Genomic DNA, 17,196 nt, shown 5'->3' on the forward strand with positions numbered 1-17,196 from the left:
GCCTGAATCATTCCTTCTGTATATTTTTTTTAAGTTTTCTTTATTTATTCATGAGAGACACAGAAACAGGCAGAGGGAGAAGCAGGCTCCTCACTGGGAGCCTGATGTGGGACTCGATCCTGGATCCCGAGATCACGCCCTGAGCTGAAGGCAGAAGCTTAAACGCTGAGCCACCCAGGCATCCCATTCCTTCTGTATTTATTGAGCACCTAGATGCAGGAGATAGATCGGCTGCCTCTGTCTTATTTCTCTTCCTGCCCTTTCTCTGAGAGGCAGATCTGAACGTACATTTCCTTCCTGGGGGGCACAGACACTTTCTGGACCAACCCACAGTACCGCCTGAAACTCCTGGAGGAGGATGACGACCCTGACGACTCCGAGGTGATCTGCAGCTTCCTGGTGGCCCTGATGCAGAAGAACCGGCGGAAGGACCGCAAGCTGGGGGCCAACCTCTTCACCATTGGCTTTGCCATCTACGAGGTGTGCAGTTCCTAACGGTTGTCAGCCCAAGAAACACCCACATTCCTCAGCGGGGAGGGTCTCGGAGGGCTCCCCAATACTCAGTGACCCCCAGAATTCCTGGTATCAGGTCCACTTGAGGCAGAATCTCTTAGATATTTGTAACAAGTAGGAAAAAACCAGGATGGGGGAGGTGGAGTGGGGCTGCGGCTGGCCAGATAGGTAGATGGGAAATCAGACTTCTGCATTCACCCCACAGTTGCTAGCATTCCCTTCCTGCAAGTTTTTCATCCTGGTTCAGATGTGAAATCCACAGGATCTGAGCATCTTTGTTTTCTGTTTCTCTTTAAGGTTCCCAAAGAGGTATAGAAGTGGCAGCGGCCAGCAGTGTGTGCAGCATTGCCCAGGGGTCCCGTGTCCATCAGTGGCACATCGGGAAGCTTCCTGGTGGGGTTTGAGGGCAGGATTATGATGGGGGAGGGAGTCTTGCCTGTCTCACAAACTCCAGAGAGTACCTCAGGGTACTGCATGACCTCCCGACTATCACTGTCCCAGTGTGCCCTTTCCTCCTTCCCACCAGAGATGGTCATACACATGCTCTCATGAATTCCTATTCACTTCTGCTCACACACTTACTCAGACTCATATGCTCTTGCACTCACAATTTACACACTCACACACACATTCTGAGGGTGACTGGAGGAATCACCTCCCTCAAACTCCCGCCAAGGCCCCTCCTGCCTCCTTGGGGTTCTTCCCCAACCTGGAGGTGATTTGGAGCTGACCAGCAGCAGTTCTGGTAAGTGGGGGAATGATAGACTTGACCTTCACTTTTGAATCACAACAGAAAAGGAGGAGGAAATGGGGTCGGGAGCTCCAGGGATATTGAGCTATTTGAGGCCTTGGGACTCGGAAGTAGGTAGGTCACGACTGTGAACTGGGTGGCCAGGGATTCGGGAGGAGACCCCTGGAGGGGGTGCTGTGAGCAGGACGGGACATCCTTGTCAGGGAGCTCAGTCCCTCGGCCCTTCTCTCCCTCAGATGCATGGAAACAAGCAGCATCTGCAGAAGGACTTCTTCCTGTACAACGCCTCCAAGGCCAGGAGCAAAACCTACATCAACATGCGAGAGGTGTCTGAGCGCTTCCGCCTGCCTCCCAGCGAGTATGTCATTGTGCCCTCCACCTATGAGCCCCATCAGGAGGGAGAATTCATCCTCCGGGTCTTCTCTGAAAAGAGGAACCTCTCTGAGTGAGTCAGCCCCACTTTCCCCACTTGTCCCTAAAAGCCCTTGCGGCTCATCCCAGAGATTGGAGGCATGAGGTAGCTGGACCAGTCCCCTCTAGGAGTCCTAGGATATGCTGACCAGCTGCCCCTCTTCCTCTGCTCCTGAGCCACTGGCCACATCTCCTTCATTCATTTAGACAGTCTGTCATCCCACAGATATTTATTGAGCACCTACTATATTCCAGGTGCTCTTCTTCTAGGCACTGAGGACAGGGCAGTGAAATAAACAGAAATCCCTGCCCTCATGGAGCTTATCATTCTGGCATGAGACAAGGATACATGGAGGAAAAATACACATATGTATGTTAGAGGGTGATAAGTGATAAGAAGAAAGGAAGAAAGAAAATAGGGAACAGGGATAGGAAGCATTGGGGGGTGATAGAACTTTTAGGTAATGTGGCCAGGGAAGCCAGCAAGGCCATATTCTGCATTTTTGGTTACTGTAGATGAGTTCATAAACCCAACTACTCTGAACTCTGCCCCTGAAAGAAACACAAGGTGCATGGGTCTGACTTTGGGGAGCTCTGGGCAAAGCCACCAAGAACCCATGTGTGTGTCCTTGGCTGCTGGGGATGCTGCCCACATGGGCGGGTTCTGTGGTAGGAGATATTAGTTCCTGGGGGGTTCCTTTGAGCTCCGTCTGGACTCAGTTCTGAGAAGCTGTATGACCTGAGCAGATCCGCTCTGTGACACTGAGACCCACCCCCCTCATGTTTGTGTTTCTCACAGGGAAGTTGAAAATACAATCTCTGTGGATCGGCCAGTGGTGAGTGGTTTGGTTCTATGTGAAAAGGTCCAGGGGTCACCTTCCCTGATCTAGGCAGGGGACGGAAGGGTGGTGGAGGGGAGAGTGGGTATAAGGTGACTGCTCTGGGATGAGCAGACTTCCACGTTCCTGCAATCTCTGTTCGTCAGGACTGGAATAACAGGCCTCCTGGCACTGGGGCCACATAGTCCAGGGGCAAGGAAGCACAGAGGGGAGAAGCTATTTGAACAGCTAGAGGGGAGGGGACAGCAAAAGAAACTTGGATTATGAGGGCCAGGCTCAGCTATGGAAAATACACACCAGCTCTGGAGTCAGTGTCAAAACCTCCCTCCTCCACCTACCAGCTGGGTGATTTGGACAAGTCGCATAACCCCTCGGTTTCCTACTGTGTAAAATGGGGATAATATTATGGGCCTTGCCAGGCTTTTGTGAAGTTTGAATCAATGAGATCATGTATGTGAAGTTACTGGCACGACATGGACTCTCAAATGGTGGCCATTATTTATGTGCTTTATATCATACAAGGTACTTCTCACATGCCTTACCTCACCTGATCCTTGCAAGGTTTTCTGTGATGTAATAAAGTTATTATTGCCCGTGACATTCAAGCAAGGAAGTAGAGGCTCAGGTGGATTAAGTGGCTCCCTTGAGTTCACAGAGCTCATAAGTGGCAGGGCTGGAACTGACATCCAGATTCTTGGAGCCCAGACTTGGGCTCTTTCCCCAATCGCCATGCTGAGACCTGTTCCCATGTATGTGGATCCAGAGTTACAAGCACAGAGTTGGCATATGCGGTGTGTCTTTATATTGAGGAGGCTTGTGACTGCCTTGGGCCTTTGAGCTCTGATTTGTAAGCAGTTCTTTGTGCTCCGCGTGACTTGGGCCAATAAGAGGATAGCAAATGCCCCATCGAACTGTCTTCTGGATAGTCACACTCACAGGTTCTAATCCTGACCTTGACCAAGTGCTTTCTGAATTATCACAGGACATTGGTTTTGGTATTAAGTGCATTTAGTTTTATTCTTATCTTTTATTTTATGTTTTTTAAAGATTTTATTTGAGAGAGCACAAGCAGGGGGAGGGGCAGATGGAGAGGAAAGAGGGACAAGCAGATGGTCTGCTGAACTTGGAACCGGAGAGTGGGGCTTGATCCCAGGACCCTGAGATCATGACCCGAGCCAAAGGCAGATGCTTAACTCACTGAGCCACCCAGGCAGCCCTGTTCTTATCTTTTAAACATTAGTCATCAGGGTAGTATATTTATCAGAAATTTCAAATTCAGAAGCTTATGGGAGCTGGTGTGCCACCTAAATAGGGCAGGCAGGTGCAGGGGTTTTGATGCCCTACACGGGCATATTTGCCTGCCATTCTCAACTGACACTTCACTTCAGTATAAGATGGACTATACTGGAGTGGTGGTGACTGTGGTATCTGGAGGGCACAGGCGACAGCTGCTCTCAGCTCCCCCGATTTTTGCCACAGGGGGTCGCAGGCCCATGCAGCCTGACAGACCTTCTAGTTTTATTTTTTAAATCCCTAAACCTAGATTTCCATATTAAGTCTCTACCTATGTTAAATATTTGCTTTAAAAAGGAACACACACACACACACACACACACACACACACACACACACACACACAAATAAAACCCAAAACTCTGTAGGTCAGACAAAAATCATTTTCAGGCCAGTTTAGACAAGCCACTTTTTTTGTGTTTTAGTAACTAAGTTCATTTAAAAATACAAAACATGAGCCAGAAGGTCCCTTTCCTTGACTGTGTCCAGGATATGAGTGTAAAAACAGAGCAGCCACCAGAGCAGCCGCCGGTCTCCAGACCTAGAGAATTCTCACCTCTCTTCACCCTCCAGACTACTTTTGGCTCTATGTGGCCCAGATTTCTGGACCCCAGAACTAAACCAAGTCACAGGAAGCCAAAAGCCACTGAGTTTTCTGAAAACTTGATTTTCACTTATTCTGCATTTATTGTTTCCTTTCCTTATGCAGAAAAAGAAAAAAGCCAAGGTGGGTGTAACCGGGTGAGTGGGTAGACAGCAGAGTGTGTTTGTGCATGTGTGTGTATGTGTGTGTGTGTGACAGCATGTGTACCACACTTGCCTCTTCCCTCACTGCCCCCCATCCTCCCCCACCTTCCGGACCCCCATTGCAGCTATGGGTGTGGATCAATGTTGGCTAACCCTGGCCAAGTGAAGGCTATGTACCAGGCACTCTTCCAGGTGCTTTCCATGGATATACTCAATCCTCACGACAACCCTGTGAGATTGGTACTTTTATTACCCCCACTTTCAGAAGAAGAAAAGGTACAGATTAACTCACTTCCCCAAGGCCACAGAGCCAGTAATTGGCAGAGCCAACACTTGGAGCCAGGCAGTCTGGCCCCAGAATCTGCTCTGAACCACCAAACCCACCTCTCCAACGAAGGAGGGAGAGGATGGCCAACCAGTGAAAATGGGCCTCTTGCAAAATCCAGAAGGAGCACCCCTTCTTTCGCAGAGCGGTTTTGGCTCTGCTAAACAAGGCTTGATTCTTGGGGGGGAGTGGCAACTGGTTGTTTCTCAGGGCATGGTGAGATAGGTGTGTGAGGGTTTCCATGGAGAGGGTCTTGAGATGCCAGCTGCCTGTTCTGTAGACAGGACTGCTCCTCCCCCCGCTTCTCTTTTCCTTGCCCGCTCCCCACTCCTCTGTTTTTCTTAGCTTGCTGGTGTTGGGGTGGAAAAGGATACCCAGAGAGGCTAAGTCACTGCCAGGGCTCTTGTTCTAGATAAAGTCTGTTCCAAATCCCCTTCTAGACAAGTGACCATTCATTCCAAACACCGGCTCCTCCAAGCCATGGGACCCGATAGACTCTGCATGCTGTGTCCAGGTAGCACTGGGGAAAAGGGAGGAGATCATACCCCCATACCCCTGGGGGGGGGGGCTCACCAACTTGACTGGTTTAATGAGGGAATGAGAACTACCTGGACAACTTCCCTTCTTGGGGTCATGGGAGGTTGCCATGATCTACTGATTCACCAGGGCCTCTAAGATCTCCTCCTAAGTGTCCTGGTTATAACCACTGTGCTATAAGGACACTATTGCTCAAAGTGACCATGTGTGCTAAGAGCATCTCAGAGGCCACAGAGCAAAGCTTTCATCTGGGACCAGGGGCACTGTTCCCTTTGTATGGTTTTAGAATTCAAGATTACAGTTGTTGAGCAATCCGTACTCCTTCCTACATCCTTGCTCCATTTACCCCATAACTTTCCTGGGGTCACCAGGGTCTACAATGATGAATTTTGGTTTGACCACTCAGAGTGCCATCCAGAAAGGACTACTTTGGGCATCCCCAAGCCCATGAGATAGCAGCCATAGGCCATCAGACAAGGTTTGGTGTTAGTATTTAAGGTGGTTTCTGGAAGGATCCAACATAGAGGTCCTCTAAGTATTGATGCTGGTGCAGATAAGAGCTGACATCGATCACATCAATCAAGCACCTACCACATATTAGGCACTGTGCTAGGGGTAAGTCATACATTGTTTTCTGTTACAATAGTATCTACAAGGTAGGTGCTATTATTATTCCCCTTCTATAGATATTTTACAAATATTCAGGGAAGTGAAGAGACTTGCCGAAGGACACACAGATAAGGAGTGGGGAAACTGCTCTAAACCCGTGTATCTTGCCCTCACCAGTCTTGTTCAGACTCCTTTAACTCCAAGCCTGTGTTATCCAGACCCACATGTGGGCCTGGAGATGTGTACCTTGGCAGGGGTGACCCATGGCCACACCATGTTCACAGGCATACATTCTCCCTCCACCTGTGACCCACACTTGCTGTAGGATCTCCACAAGCATCAGCTGCTTGAGCAAGACCCTTTGCTTGAAAGGCAGAGCAAGCCAGGACCTTTGGGGCCTGCCAGGAACCGAAGTTCTAGGAGCTTATTGCCATAGGTCTACTCGTTTGTGCTTAGCTAGATGAATAGCACGGACAGGCAGACGGGGATTCAGAAACTGGTCGAGTTGCTTTTCTGCCTTGAGAGACCCTGACTGCCCCATTGCTTTCTGCACTGCAGCCACAAGCCTCAACAGCTTAGCCTCTTGGGCTTTCCCTGTGGGGTGTATGGCTCCAGCTCCAATCGGCATAGCATGGCTGCTGCTCTCTACTCTTTTTTGTGTCCTCTTTACTTGCATGAGCATGTCTTGAAAATATCCCTTATATTGGTGCAGCATCTAGAATGTTTTTGCAGTATGGTTATATATTCAGCATCTCATGGGTCCCCCTCTCCCCCCACCCCACCAAGAGCCCTATGGAAAGGTTAAGCAGGTTTTATCATCCACATAAATGGATGAGTAACCTGAGGCCAGAGAAGATATTTCTTGTATGTGAGGGCAAGGCTGGACCTGCAGCCTGGGGTTCTGATCTCTCACCCACTGACCATGCGACTAAACAGAGTCCCAGTTTCACCCCATCCTCTGCAGAGTCATAGAGCTTCCTCGGAGGTACCTCCCCAGCTGCTTTGGGTGACACAGCTGTGCCGAGGAAAAAAAAGCTCTATCCTCTTCATTGAGCAGAGAAGCTTGTTTTCAGTGACTTCATATACATCGGGCTTCTGGGAAAATTTAATCTGAAGTGTTTCCATTTGAAAAAAAAAAGCCTACAATATATTTGAAAACTGCTTTTAACAGTCTTAGCATTTTCGCATGTGCTAACTGCCTTGTTTAACCCTCAGAACTTTTACCATCAGGAGATAAGGAACTGAGGTTCAGAGAGACTTAGCGTCTTTCCTTAAGTCACAGACAGCGTGTTAGTGGCAGGGACAGAGCTCGGCCTGAGGTTTAGGAGCTCCTAACTCTGCTCTCTTCCTCTTCGCTGGACTAAACCACTCCAGGAGAGAGGCTGCCTCCATGTGCCCACTCAGCCTGTAATCCCTGCTTCCTTCTTACTCCTTCCCCACTTCCCTCTTCTCTCCAGCCCATCATCTTCGTTTCGGACAGAGCAAACAGCAACAAGGAACTGGGTGTGGACCAGGAATCAGAGGAGGGCAAAGACAAAACAAGCCCTGATAAGCCAGAGAAATCCCCACAGGTTTTTGAGCATGTGGCATGAATGGGGGGCTAGCACACACCTGGGATCCTCTGGATTAGAGGGGTTGTAGGGTGGGGGTATCCCTTTAACATCTGGAGGTTTGGATTTATCCCACTGACCTTTCTTCTCATCAAGTTCTCCTAAAATTTGGAATGCTGCTTGGGTGAGTGTCTTAGGAGTTGGCAGCCACCCCAAGCCAGTCCTAGGCCTGGGAAGGACAGGCTGAACCTGCCTGCTGGAGCCCCCAGCCACGACAGTCAAGGAAAAGGGAGGCAAAGCCTGAGACACAATCAGCTTAAGAGAGCCCAAGACAGAACAACTCCTATTTCTTGGTCTCCTTGAGCTCTTGCCAATGAGAGGATAAAGGATAGTAGCTGAAAGGGGGGTGGACGTCAGAAATGGAGTCCTGCGGAGCCCAGAGAAGGGTATTATATTGAAGTGAGCAGAGGAGGTCATATAAAGCTTAGTGAAGGTGAGGCTAAGGGACTAGAGTCCACAGACAAATCGAGGGCCACCTTCTCTATGCTGGAGGGTCCGTGCAGTGGAGTGGGGGTCATCTGAGGACTTAGCCTTTTTGACAGGGGTGGGTGGAGCAATCAGAATGGTCTGGTCCCCTTTGTCCTTCTGGGACTCATTTGATTGAGGAGGTCACATTCGAAACAGTGGGGAAGGCTCTAGCTGGTGGGGGTGGGGGAAAGGGCCAAGGGGGCTGTCTCCATGTCTGCATGGCTAATGTAACTCCTCTGGCTAGGATGTCACTGGGGGTCACTGCGGTCCAGAAGGCTCTCACTCTGGCTCACTGGGCTCAACTAAGAAAGAAAAGCTTTTGTCCTGCCCCTAGCTCCTGCTGCCACCTAGGGCTGTTTTAGGCCCTTTGGCTCCTTCGGCCCTGAAGGATGGGGTCTGCCCATCTCCCTGATTGCTGTGAACCAGTTTTCTTTTGTGCTTCCACAGCCACGGCCTGGCAATACTGACCAAGAGAGTGAGGAGCAGCTGCAATTCCGGAACATTTTTAGGCAGATAGCAGGCGACGTGAGTACCGCCAACCCTGACTCCTCTCCTTGATTAACTGCTCAAATGACCAGTTATTTTTATTATTGTTCAGTAGGGGTCATTTAGCTTTAGGTGGAAGCAGCCGATATGGATGTGTAGCTCGGGAATCCCCCAATCAGGGCCTTGGGTTGTAGACCAACATCCACTTGGGGGGCTCAGAGGTCTCTTTGCTCTGAGCTGCCCACTGCAGTCTGGACACTGAGGGCACTGTGTCTCCCTTGGAAAAGCCCCGGCTTCCCATGACGGAATAGCAATGACAGAGACTTTACCAACATGGACAGTTGGGATTCGTTTTGCAACCCCTCTGCTCCATTGGGTGCTGCCTTCTTGAACTGTTATTCTCTATTCCTTTCCACCTCAGGATATGGAGGTCTGTGCAGACGAGCTCAAGAATATCCTTAACATGGTTGTGAATAAATGTAAGTGGCTCAAACTGTATGTGGAGGATGGGCAGGCATGAGTGGGTGTCCAATTATCTGAAGGAAGCTCCTCACTCTTCTCCATACCTCCCAGATAAGGACCTGAAGACACAAGGGTTCACGCTGGAGTCCTGCCGTAGCATGATTGCTCTCATGGATGTATCCTTCCCGCCACCCTTCCCCACCATGTTTTTCTGTCATCCATCTCTGTGCAGCCCATGGGGGCCAAGGCAATGAGGGGTGCCCAGTCAGAAAGAGGGGCCCAAATTTGTGCCTAAGGGAGGACTTGAGGTCCTAAGCCACTGGTCTGAAGGGGGCTTTTGGAGAAGGCCTAGTTGGGCAGGACATTGGGTTGTAACCAGCCCCTAACCTCTGCCCTCACCTCTGGCCTAGGATTCTGCTTAGGGCCCTGCCCAAGCCAAAATAGTCCTTAGGAGACAGGCTCCTTGGGTTTTAGAGCAGACACAAACTTTGTGGAGGTGTGGAGGGGAGAGTTAAATATCAGGACAGGGTGGTTGGGGAGGCTGTCTGGGGCAGAGCCTTCCTGTGTGGTGACCTTCCCTGTAGTCGCCTAGAACCCCCTCCTCCTAGTCCAGGGGGATTTCACTATGCGTGCCCTGTAGCCCTGACCTCCTTCCTCCAGACAGATGGCTCTGGGAGGCTGAACTTGCAAGAGTTTCATCACCTCTGGAAGAAGATTAAAGCCTGGCAGGTGAGAAGAGAATGAAACATGGGAGTGAAGGGGGCGGCAGGGGAGACTTAGTTCAGGGATTTACTGCATGACCTCTGTCCTCAAATTTTTTTATTGCCAGAAAATTTTCAAACACTATGACACAGACCAATCTGGTACCATCAACAGCTATGAGATGCGAAATGCAGTCAATGACGCAGGTGCTGGGGAAGAAAGTGGGTGGTGGGGACATGGACAAGGGCTGGTGGAAGCAGCAACTGGAGGGTGGGGAGACAAAGGAAGGAGAGCGTGTTTCTCCTTTCCCCCCAGGCCACAGAGTGGCTGAGAAGCAGGAAAATAGAATGCAGGCCTGGGATGCCTGGGTGGCTCAGTGGTTGAGCACCTGCCTTTGGTTCAGGAGGCATGATCCCCAGGTCCTGGGATCGAGTCCTGCATCGGGCTCCCTGCAGGGAGGCTGCTTCTCCCTCTGCCTGTGTCTCTGCCTCTCTCTCTGTGTCTCTCATAAATAAATAAAATCTTAAAAAAAATAGAATGCAGGCCTAAGGACTCAGTACTTCCTCCTCCCCCATGTTGCCCTCCACAGGGTTCCACCTCAACAGCCAGCTCTATGACATCATTACCATGCGGTATGCAGACAAGCACATGAACATCGACTTCGACAGCTTCATCTGCTGCTTCGTCAGGCTGGAGGGCATGTTCAGTAAGCGGGGGTGGGGGGCTACCCTTCCATGCTCTGAGGCCTGGCAGCCTCAGCGGTACAAATTTCAGCCTATCTCCCAGTCTACCCTATCCAAGCTAAGCAAAGACAAAGGCCCTTTGAGCTTGGAATGGGCTGGTAAAGGGAGGGTGCTTGTCGAGACTCTGCCTGGCACATTTTTGCGCTGAAGGACCACACTTCGCACACGGCCCTTTAGAGACGAGTTCCGATACTGGAGGGGAAGTGAGCCTGTAACTGGCCTCTGGCCTGTACGTTCTTCCACACAGGAGCTTTTAATGCCTTTGACAAGGATGGAGACGGTATCATCAAGCTCAACGTTCTAGAGGTAAAGCCTAATAGAAGCAGTATATTCACTCTGTACCTTAACATTCAGGGCGGAGGAGTCAATGAGGCAGACTGGAGGCACTGTGTGCTCCTCACTTCCAAATGCTGGTGGAAGGATGGAGAGGAAAGGAACATAGACACGCTCAGCAGGGAATGTGGCTCATAAGGACTGTGTACCGGGGGAAGGCTCCAAAGGGGACTCAGATCCTAAGAAGCTTTTATGCTGGAAAACACACTTCCTAGTAGAAATTGGGGAAACATGCCCTAACCTACTGCTTCTTAGAAAGCCTTCACAGTGTCTGGCATGCTGGGGCTGTGCCTTTACCTCTACCCCATCAGACCCTTCGGGTTGGGCTCTCTTTTCTTGGTTGCATTCTGATCTCGGGACTTCCTCTTTCAGTGGCTGCAGCTCACCATGTATGCCTGAACCAAGCTGGCCTCATCCAAGGCCATACAGATCACTCAGGATTTCAATTTCATCCAATATAGCTAGAGCCAATTACCTCAAAGGACATAGTAGCTGCACTGCCACCGGCCCCCACCCCCCCAGCCCCAGCCAGCCTCCAGGCGTCTCATCGTCTCATCGGTCTTGTTCCTCCTCTACTTCACTCCCCACTTGGCCTCAGGGCATCTGTCCACCTGTCACACCCACACTGACCCTTCAGTTAAGGAATGAGGGAGAACAGTTTTGTCCCTTTGCCACACGGAGGCAAGTGTCTGTCTGTCTGCCCAGCTAGTTGTAGTGCAGCTGAGAGGTCTGCTCAGAATCTGAGTGGCCTCAGCTCTCCTTAGCTTGCTCTAGGCTGTTCACAGAGGCATTTGCCAATGGCACTCAGCACTTCCTGTGCTGGAGTCCTACATCACCTTCGTGTTCTCCCACCCAGGGACAGTGACCAAACTAGCACTTGGTTCTGTCTCATTGTTTCAGGATGGGCCTGCTCCGGGATAAACTAGCTCAGTGGAAGAGGGCTGGATACTTTGGGCTGTCTGACTCATAAGTTTGGCTGCATTCTGAAAAAGAGTTGATCTAAATAAAGGCATGTGTATGGCTGGTTCAGTTGTGTTTTGTTTTCTCCCATTTAGATATCAACCAGAGCAGGACTGAGTAGCTTCCAATCTTATACTCAACTGCCATGCAGAGAGCCTGAGTTTCAGAATACAATGGAAGACACATATACATGCACAAACAAAACCTGGACCCCGTGTTAATCATGCCTATTGCTATTTCCTGAACTTAGGAATCACTCCAATACTCTCCCAAGATCAACAAGGAAAGGAAGGGAAATAGTTGTTGGTGTATAGAATATAAAGAATAAATGAGTCACCCCGGAGGGGCCAGTTACCTGAGTGTAATAGAACAGAGATGTTCTGTAGTTTGTTTTTTAGGAGTATCAGAACTGTAACACTAATCTGACATCTGTATACACTATAAAGTGATCACCCAAAAGTCTACTTACTATCCATCACCCTACCATGGACCCCCTTTCATGCCTATCACCCACCTCACTCCCCCACCAACCCCAAACCCCTTCCTCTCTGGTAAACAAACACTGATCTGTTTTCTGTATCTTTTTTTTTTTTTTAGATTGCACATATGAGCAAAACCATACAGTATTTGTGTCTTTTTCCTCTGACTTACTTCATTTAGCTTAATACTCTCAAAGTCCAGCTTTGCTATTGCCAATAGCAAGATTTCGTTATGTTTTTATGGTTCAGTAGTATGCCATACACATATGCTATAGCTTCTTTATTCACGCATCCACTGATGGACATCTAGGTTGTTCCCGTATTTTGGTTATTGTAAATAATGCTGCAGTGAACATAGGGGTATATATATCTTTTCAAATTAGTGTTTTGGTATTCTTCAAATAAATACTCTGTAGTTCAATAGCTGGATCACATGGTCTCTTAATTTTTTGAGCAATCTCCATACTGTTCTCCATAGTGGCTGCACCAACTTTTATAATCTACCAACAGTGTCCATGGGTTCCCTTTCCTCCACTTCCTCATCAACACTTGTTACTTATCTTTTTGATAATAGCCATTCTGACAGATGTGAGATGATAACTCACTGTGGTTTTCATTTACATTTCCCTAATAATTAATGACGTTGAGTATCTTCATGTACCTTTTGGCCATCTGAATGTCTTCTTTGGAGAAATATCTATTTCTCTCCATTTTTAAATGGTTTTGTTGTTGTTGTTGAGTTGTGTGAGTTCTTCATATATTTTATATATGAACCCCTTATCAGATGTATTATTTCCAATTATGTTCTCCCAGGTAGTAGGTGGCCTTTTCATTTTAACAATGGTTTCCTTTACTGTGCAGAAACCTTTTAGCTTATCTAGCCCCACCTGTTTATTTTTGCTTTTGTTTCTGTTGCCTTTGGAATCTGATCACAAAAACTATGCTAAGAGGTGCCTGAGTGGCTCAGTTGGTTAAGATCTGCTTTGGTTCAGGTCATGATCCCAGAGTCCTGGGATCAAGCTCCACATCAGGCTAGGCTCCCTGCTTGTTGGGAAGCCTGCTTCTCCCTTTCCTTGCTGTTCCCCCTGCTTGTGCTCTGTTGAATAAAAATCATCAAAACAAAACAAAACAGGGGATCCCAGGGTGGCTCAGCGGTTTGGTGCCTGCCTTCGGCCCAGGGCATGATCCTGATCCTCCCCGGACCGAGTCCCACTTCGGGCTCCCTGCATGGAGCCTGTTTCTCCCTCTGCCTGTGTCTCTCATGAAAAAATTAATAAAATGTTAAAAACAAACTAATGCTAATGATGTCATGGAGCTTACCACCTACATTTTCTTCTACGAACTTTATGATTTCAGGTCTCACATTCAAGTCTTTAATCCATTTTGAGTTAATATTGGTGTATGGTAAAAGATAGTGTCTAGTTTCATTCTTTTGCATGTGGCTGATCAGTTTTCCCAACACCATGTATTTAAGAGACTGTCCTTTCTTATTGTATGTTCTCAGTTTCTTTGTTAGAAATTAATTGTCCATATAGGTGTGGGTTTATTTTTAGACTCTCCATTCTGTTCCATTGATCTGTGTGCCTGTTTTTGTGCCACCATATTGTTTTGTTTTAAAGATTTTACTTATTTATTCATGAGAGACACAATGAGGCAGAGACATAGGCAGAGGGAGAAGCAGGTTCTCAATGGGAGCCTGATGCAGGACTTGATCCTAGGACCCTGGGATCATGACCTGAGCCAAAGGCAGATGCTCAACCACTGAGCCACCCAGGTGCCCCAGGACCATGTTTTGATTCCTATAGCTTTGTAGAATAGTTTGTACCCAGGTAGTAACCAGCCTGGCTCTTATTTGTTAAGATTGCTTTGGGTTTGGGGGTTCTCTTGTGGTTCCATAAAAATTTTAGGATTGTTTTTTTTCTGTGAAATAGGTCATTGGGGTTTTGATAGGGATTGCATTGAAATCTGTAGATTGCTTTGGGTAATGTCGGCATTGTAACAATATTCTTTCAATCCATGAGCACTGAATCTCTTTTTATTTGTGTCTTCAGTTTCTTTCATTAATGTTTTGTAGTTTCCAGTGTATACATCTTTTATCTCCTTGGTTAAATTCATTCCTAGGCACTTTATTCTTTACGATGTAATTTTAAATGGGGTTTTTTGGATGGATTTCTTTTGGATAGTTCATTATCAGTGTTTAGCAATGTAATATATTTTTTTGTATGTTGATTTTATATCCTGAACTTTATTTACTGAATTCTTTTTATTCTAAGTTTTCTTGTGGGGTCTTTAGGATTTTCTATATATATATATCATGTTATCTGCAAATAGTGGCAGTTTTACTTCTTCCTTTCCAATCTGGATGCCTTTTATATCGTTTTCTTGCCTAATTGCTTTGGCTAGGACTTCTAATTCCTATGTTGATAAGTGGTGAGAGTGGGCATCTTTGTCTTGTTCCTGATCTTAGAGAAAAAGCTTGTACCCTCCCTGCTCAGTATGTTGTTAGCTGTGGGCTTATCATATATGGCCTTTATTATGTTGAGGTATGTTCCCTCTATACCCACCACCTTTGAGTTACCATAAATGGCCGTTGAATTATGTCAAAGGCTTTTTCTCCATTTATTGAGATGATCATGTTTTTATCCTTTTTTGTTAATGTGAATTATATGGACTTACAGGTGTTGAACCATCCTTGTATCACTGGAATAAATCCCATTTGATTATGGGTTATAACCTTTTTATTTTTTTATTTTTAGGGTTATAACCTTTTTAATAAACACATTTGATTTGCTAATATTTTGTTGAAGATTTTTGAATGTATAATCATCAGGTATATTGGCTTGTAATTTTCTAGTAATTCTTGTCTGGTTTGGTATTAGGATAATGATGGCCTCATAAAATGAGTTTGGGAATGTTCCCTCTTCTGTTTTTGTTTTGTTTTTTGGAAGAATATGAGAAAAATTGGTATTAATTCTTCTTTGAATGTTCAGAATTCACCAGTGAAGCTATCTCGTCCTGGATTTTTGTTTGTTGAGAGGTTCTTGATTACCGATTCAGTTTCCTTACTAGCAATCAGTCTGTTCAGATTTTTCTATTTCCTATTGATTCAGCACGTTTCTAGGAATATATCCATCTTTTACAGGTTGTCAAATTTGTTGGTGTATAATTGTTCATAGTGGTCTCTGATAGTGGTCTCTTTGTATTTCTGTGCTATCACTTGTAATGTATCCTCTTTCAAATCTGATTTTGAGTTCTTTTTTCTTGGTAACTCTAGCTAAAGGTTTGTCGGTTTTATCTTATCAAAGAAGCAGCTCTTAGTCATTTATCTTTCTACTGTCTTGGTAGTCTCTATTTTTTATATATGTTTCCATTCTTCTACTTACTTTGGGCTTCCTTTTTTTTCTTTTTTTGAGAGAGAAAGAGCATGCATGAGTGGGGGGAAGGAGGTAGAGAAAGGGAGAGAGGGAATCTTAAGCAGTATCCACATCCAGCACGGAGCCCAATCAGGGCTCAATCTCACAACCCTGAGATCATGAGCTGAGCTGAAATCTAGAGTCGGATGCTTAACCAACTGAGACACACAGGCACCTGTTTTTTCCTTTTGTTGTTATTTTAGCTATAACCATTAGACTACTTGAGATTATTTCTGTTCTCATTTGTCTCTAGGTTTTTTTTTTTTTTGTATCTCCTTTGATTTCAATGACTTACTGAGTTTTAAGTGGAATGTTGTTTAATCTCCATATTTGTGTGGTTTTTCCAGTTTTCTTACTAAAACTGATTTCTAGTTGCATACAATTGTAGTTGAAGATGCTTGATATGACTTCAATATTGAATTTATTGAAATTCGTTTTACTGCCTAGCTAACATTCCATGTATACTTGAGAAGAATGTGTATTTTGCTGCTTGGAGTGTTCTCAGTATATATCTACTGAGTCCATCTGGTTGTGGCATAGCTGCTGCACAGAGAAGGTGAGCATGGAACATGCCTAGCCCCAGATGTGATGTACTCACTTGGCCCAGTCATGGTGCGACTGTTTACACAGGTTCAGTGGGACAAGGAACATGCTCACCAGCACTAGGAGGCTAGAGAGAGGGCACCAAACATGGTGCCTACCAGCTCTGTTACCACAGTCAAAATGAGATTGCAAAAATGGCATCAGCCAGTGCTTCCATCCAAGAGAAAATCACTGTGGGTTCTTGCCTGCAGCCACTTTAGGATTAGCAAATGGGTCTCTCCATTGGTTACAATCTAGGCACTTTTCAAATTATTTTTGCAGTGGATTTCAGGATGAGTGCATGGGTGTGTGAGTCCTTTAAGAGAAAGTTCTTTGTTCTCTAAGAAAAAAGTTCTATGGTTCCCCTGGACTTAATTCCTGTTGACTTTCAAAACCAGGTGTTTTGGGAGCTTATCTTTCTGGTGCCAGATACAAGGGTCTGGATGCCTGAAGTGGGGCACAGTCCCTTCACTCTTCGAGGAAAAGCTCTGTATTTTTGGGATCCTTCCTGCTAGTGGGTCATTGGAGGGTCCAGAGAAAGATTGAGTCTCTGCCTCTCCCACCTGTCTCAATGCATCTCTTATCTTTTGTTGTGGAGGTTCTGTTAATCTAGTTCTTTTTGGACGAAAATTATTCCTTATATAGCTGTAAATTTGTTATCTGTGGGAAGAGGGGAATTCAGGGTCTTCCTACACAGCCATCTTGAATCCTAAAGATGTAGTTTTAATCCTAGGTCCTCCACTAACTACATGACCTGTTTTATGACCTTGGACAAATTCTTAAATGTAGCTGTTTGCCAAACTTATCTGGACCATGGTCTGTGGTATATCTATAACTGTTTTATGTTTTCCATCCAATTTCCTTCTTGCTGTCTATACCAACATGGAAAAAAAAAGAACTGGCTATTAATATGCAGATAAGGTAGCAAAAGTA

General features: G+C 46.6%; 1 protein-coding gene across 5 annotated transcripts in view; it reads left to right on the forward strand.

The window, feature by feature from the left end:
• Nucleotides 1–11,858, forward strand: part of CAPN3 (calpain 3) — a 55,272-nt gene extending 43,414 nt beyond the window's left edge. For 2 of the 5 annotated variants that reach the window (XM_055316725.1, XM_055316728.1), the window contains 14 exons: nucleotides 311–480; nucleotides 811–822; nucleotides 1,501–1,709; nucleotides 2,475–2,511; nucleotides 4,517–4,534; nucleotides 7,483–7,596; nucleotides 8,551–8,628; nucleotides 9,011–9,068; nucleotides 9,163–9,227; nucleotides 9,712–9,780; nucleotides 9,881–9,959; nucleotides 10,343–10,459; nucleotides 10,744–10,802; nucleotides 11,202–11,858. In XM_055316725.1, the coding sequence (XP_055172700.1) occupies nucleotides 311–480; nucleotides 811–822; nucleotides 1,501–1,709; nucleotides 2,475–2,511; nucleotides 4,517–4,534; nucleotides 7,483–7,596; nucleotides 8,551–8,628; nucleotides 9,011–9,068; nucleotides 9,163–9,227; nucleotides 9,712–9,780; nucleotides 9,881–9,959; nucleotides 10,343–10,459; nucleotides 10,744–10,802; nucleotides 11,202–11,228 (1,112 nt within the window). In that variant the 3' untranslated portion in view covers nucleotides 11,229–11,858. The remainder of the gene's footprint in view (nucleotides 1–310; nucleotides 481–810; nucleotides 823–1,500; nucleotides 1,710–2,474; nucleotides 2,512–4,516; nucleotides 4,535–7,482; nucleotides 7,597–8,550; nucleotides 8,629–9,010; nucleotides 9,069–9,162; nucleotides 9,228–9,711; nucleotides 9,781–9,880; nucleotides 9,960–10,342; nucleotides 10,460–10,743; nucleotides 10,803–11,201) is intronic. The other 3 variants (XM_055316727.1, XM_055316729.1, XM_055316726.1) reach the window with 2 other exon arrangements.
• Nucleotides 11,859–17,196: the final 5,338 nt, after the last annotated feature.

The sequence above is a fragment of the Nyctereutes procyonoides genome, unplaced genomic scaffold, assembly GCF_905146905.1.
Source record: "Nyctereutes procyonoides isolate TBG_1078 unplaced genomic scaffold, NYPRO_anot_genome, whole genome shotgun sequence".
Classification (NCBI taxonomy): domain Eukaryota; kingdom Metazoa; phylum Chordata; class Mammalia; order Carnivora; family Canidae; genus Nyctereutes; species Nyctereutes procyonoides.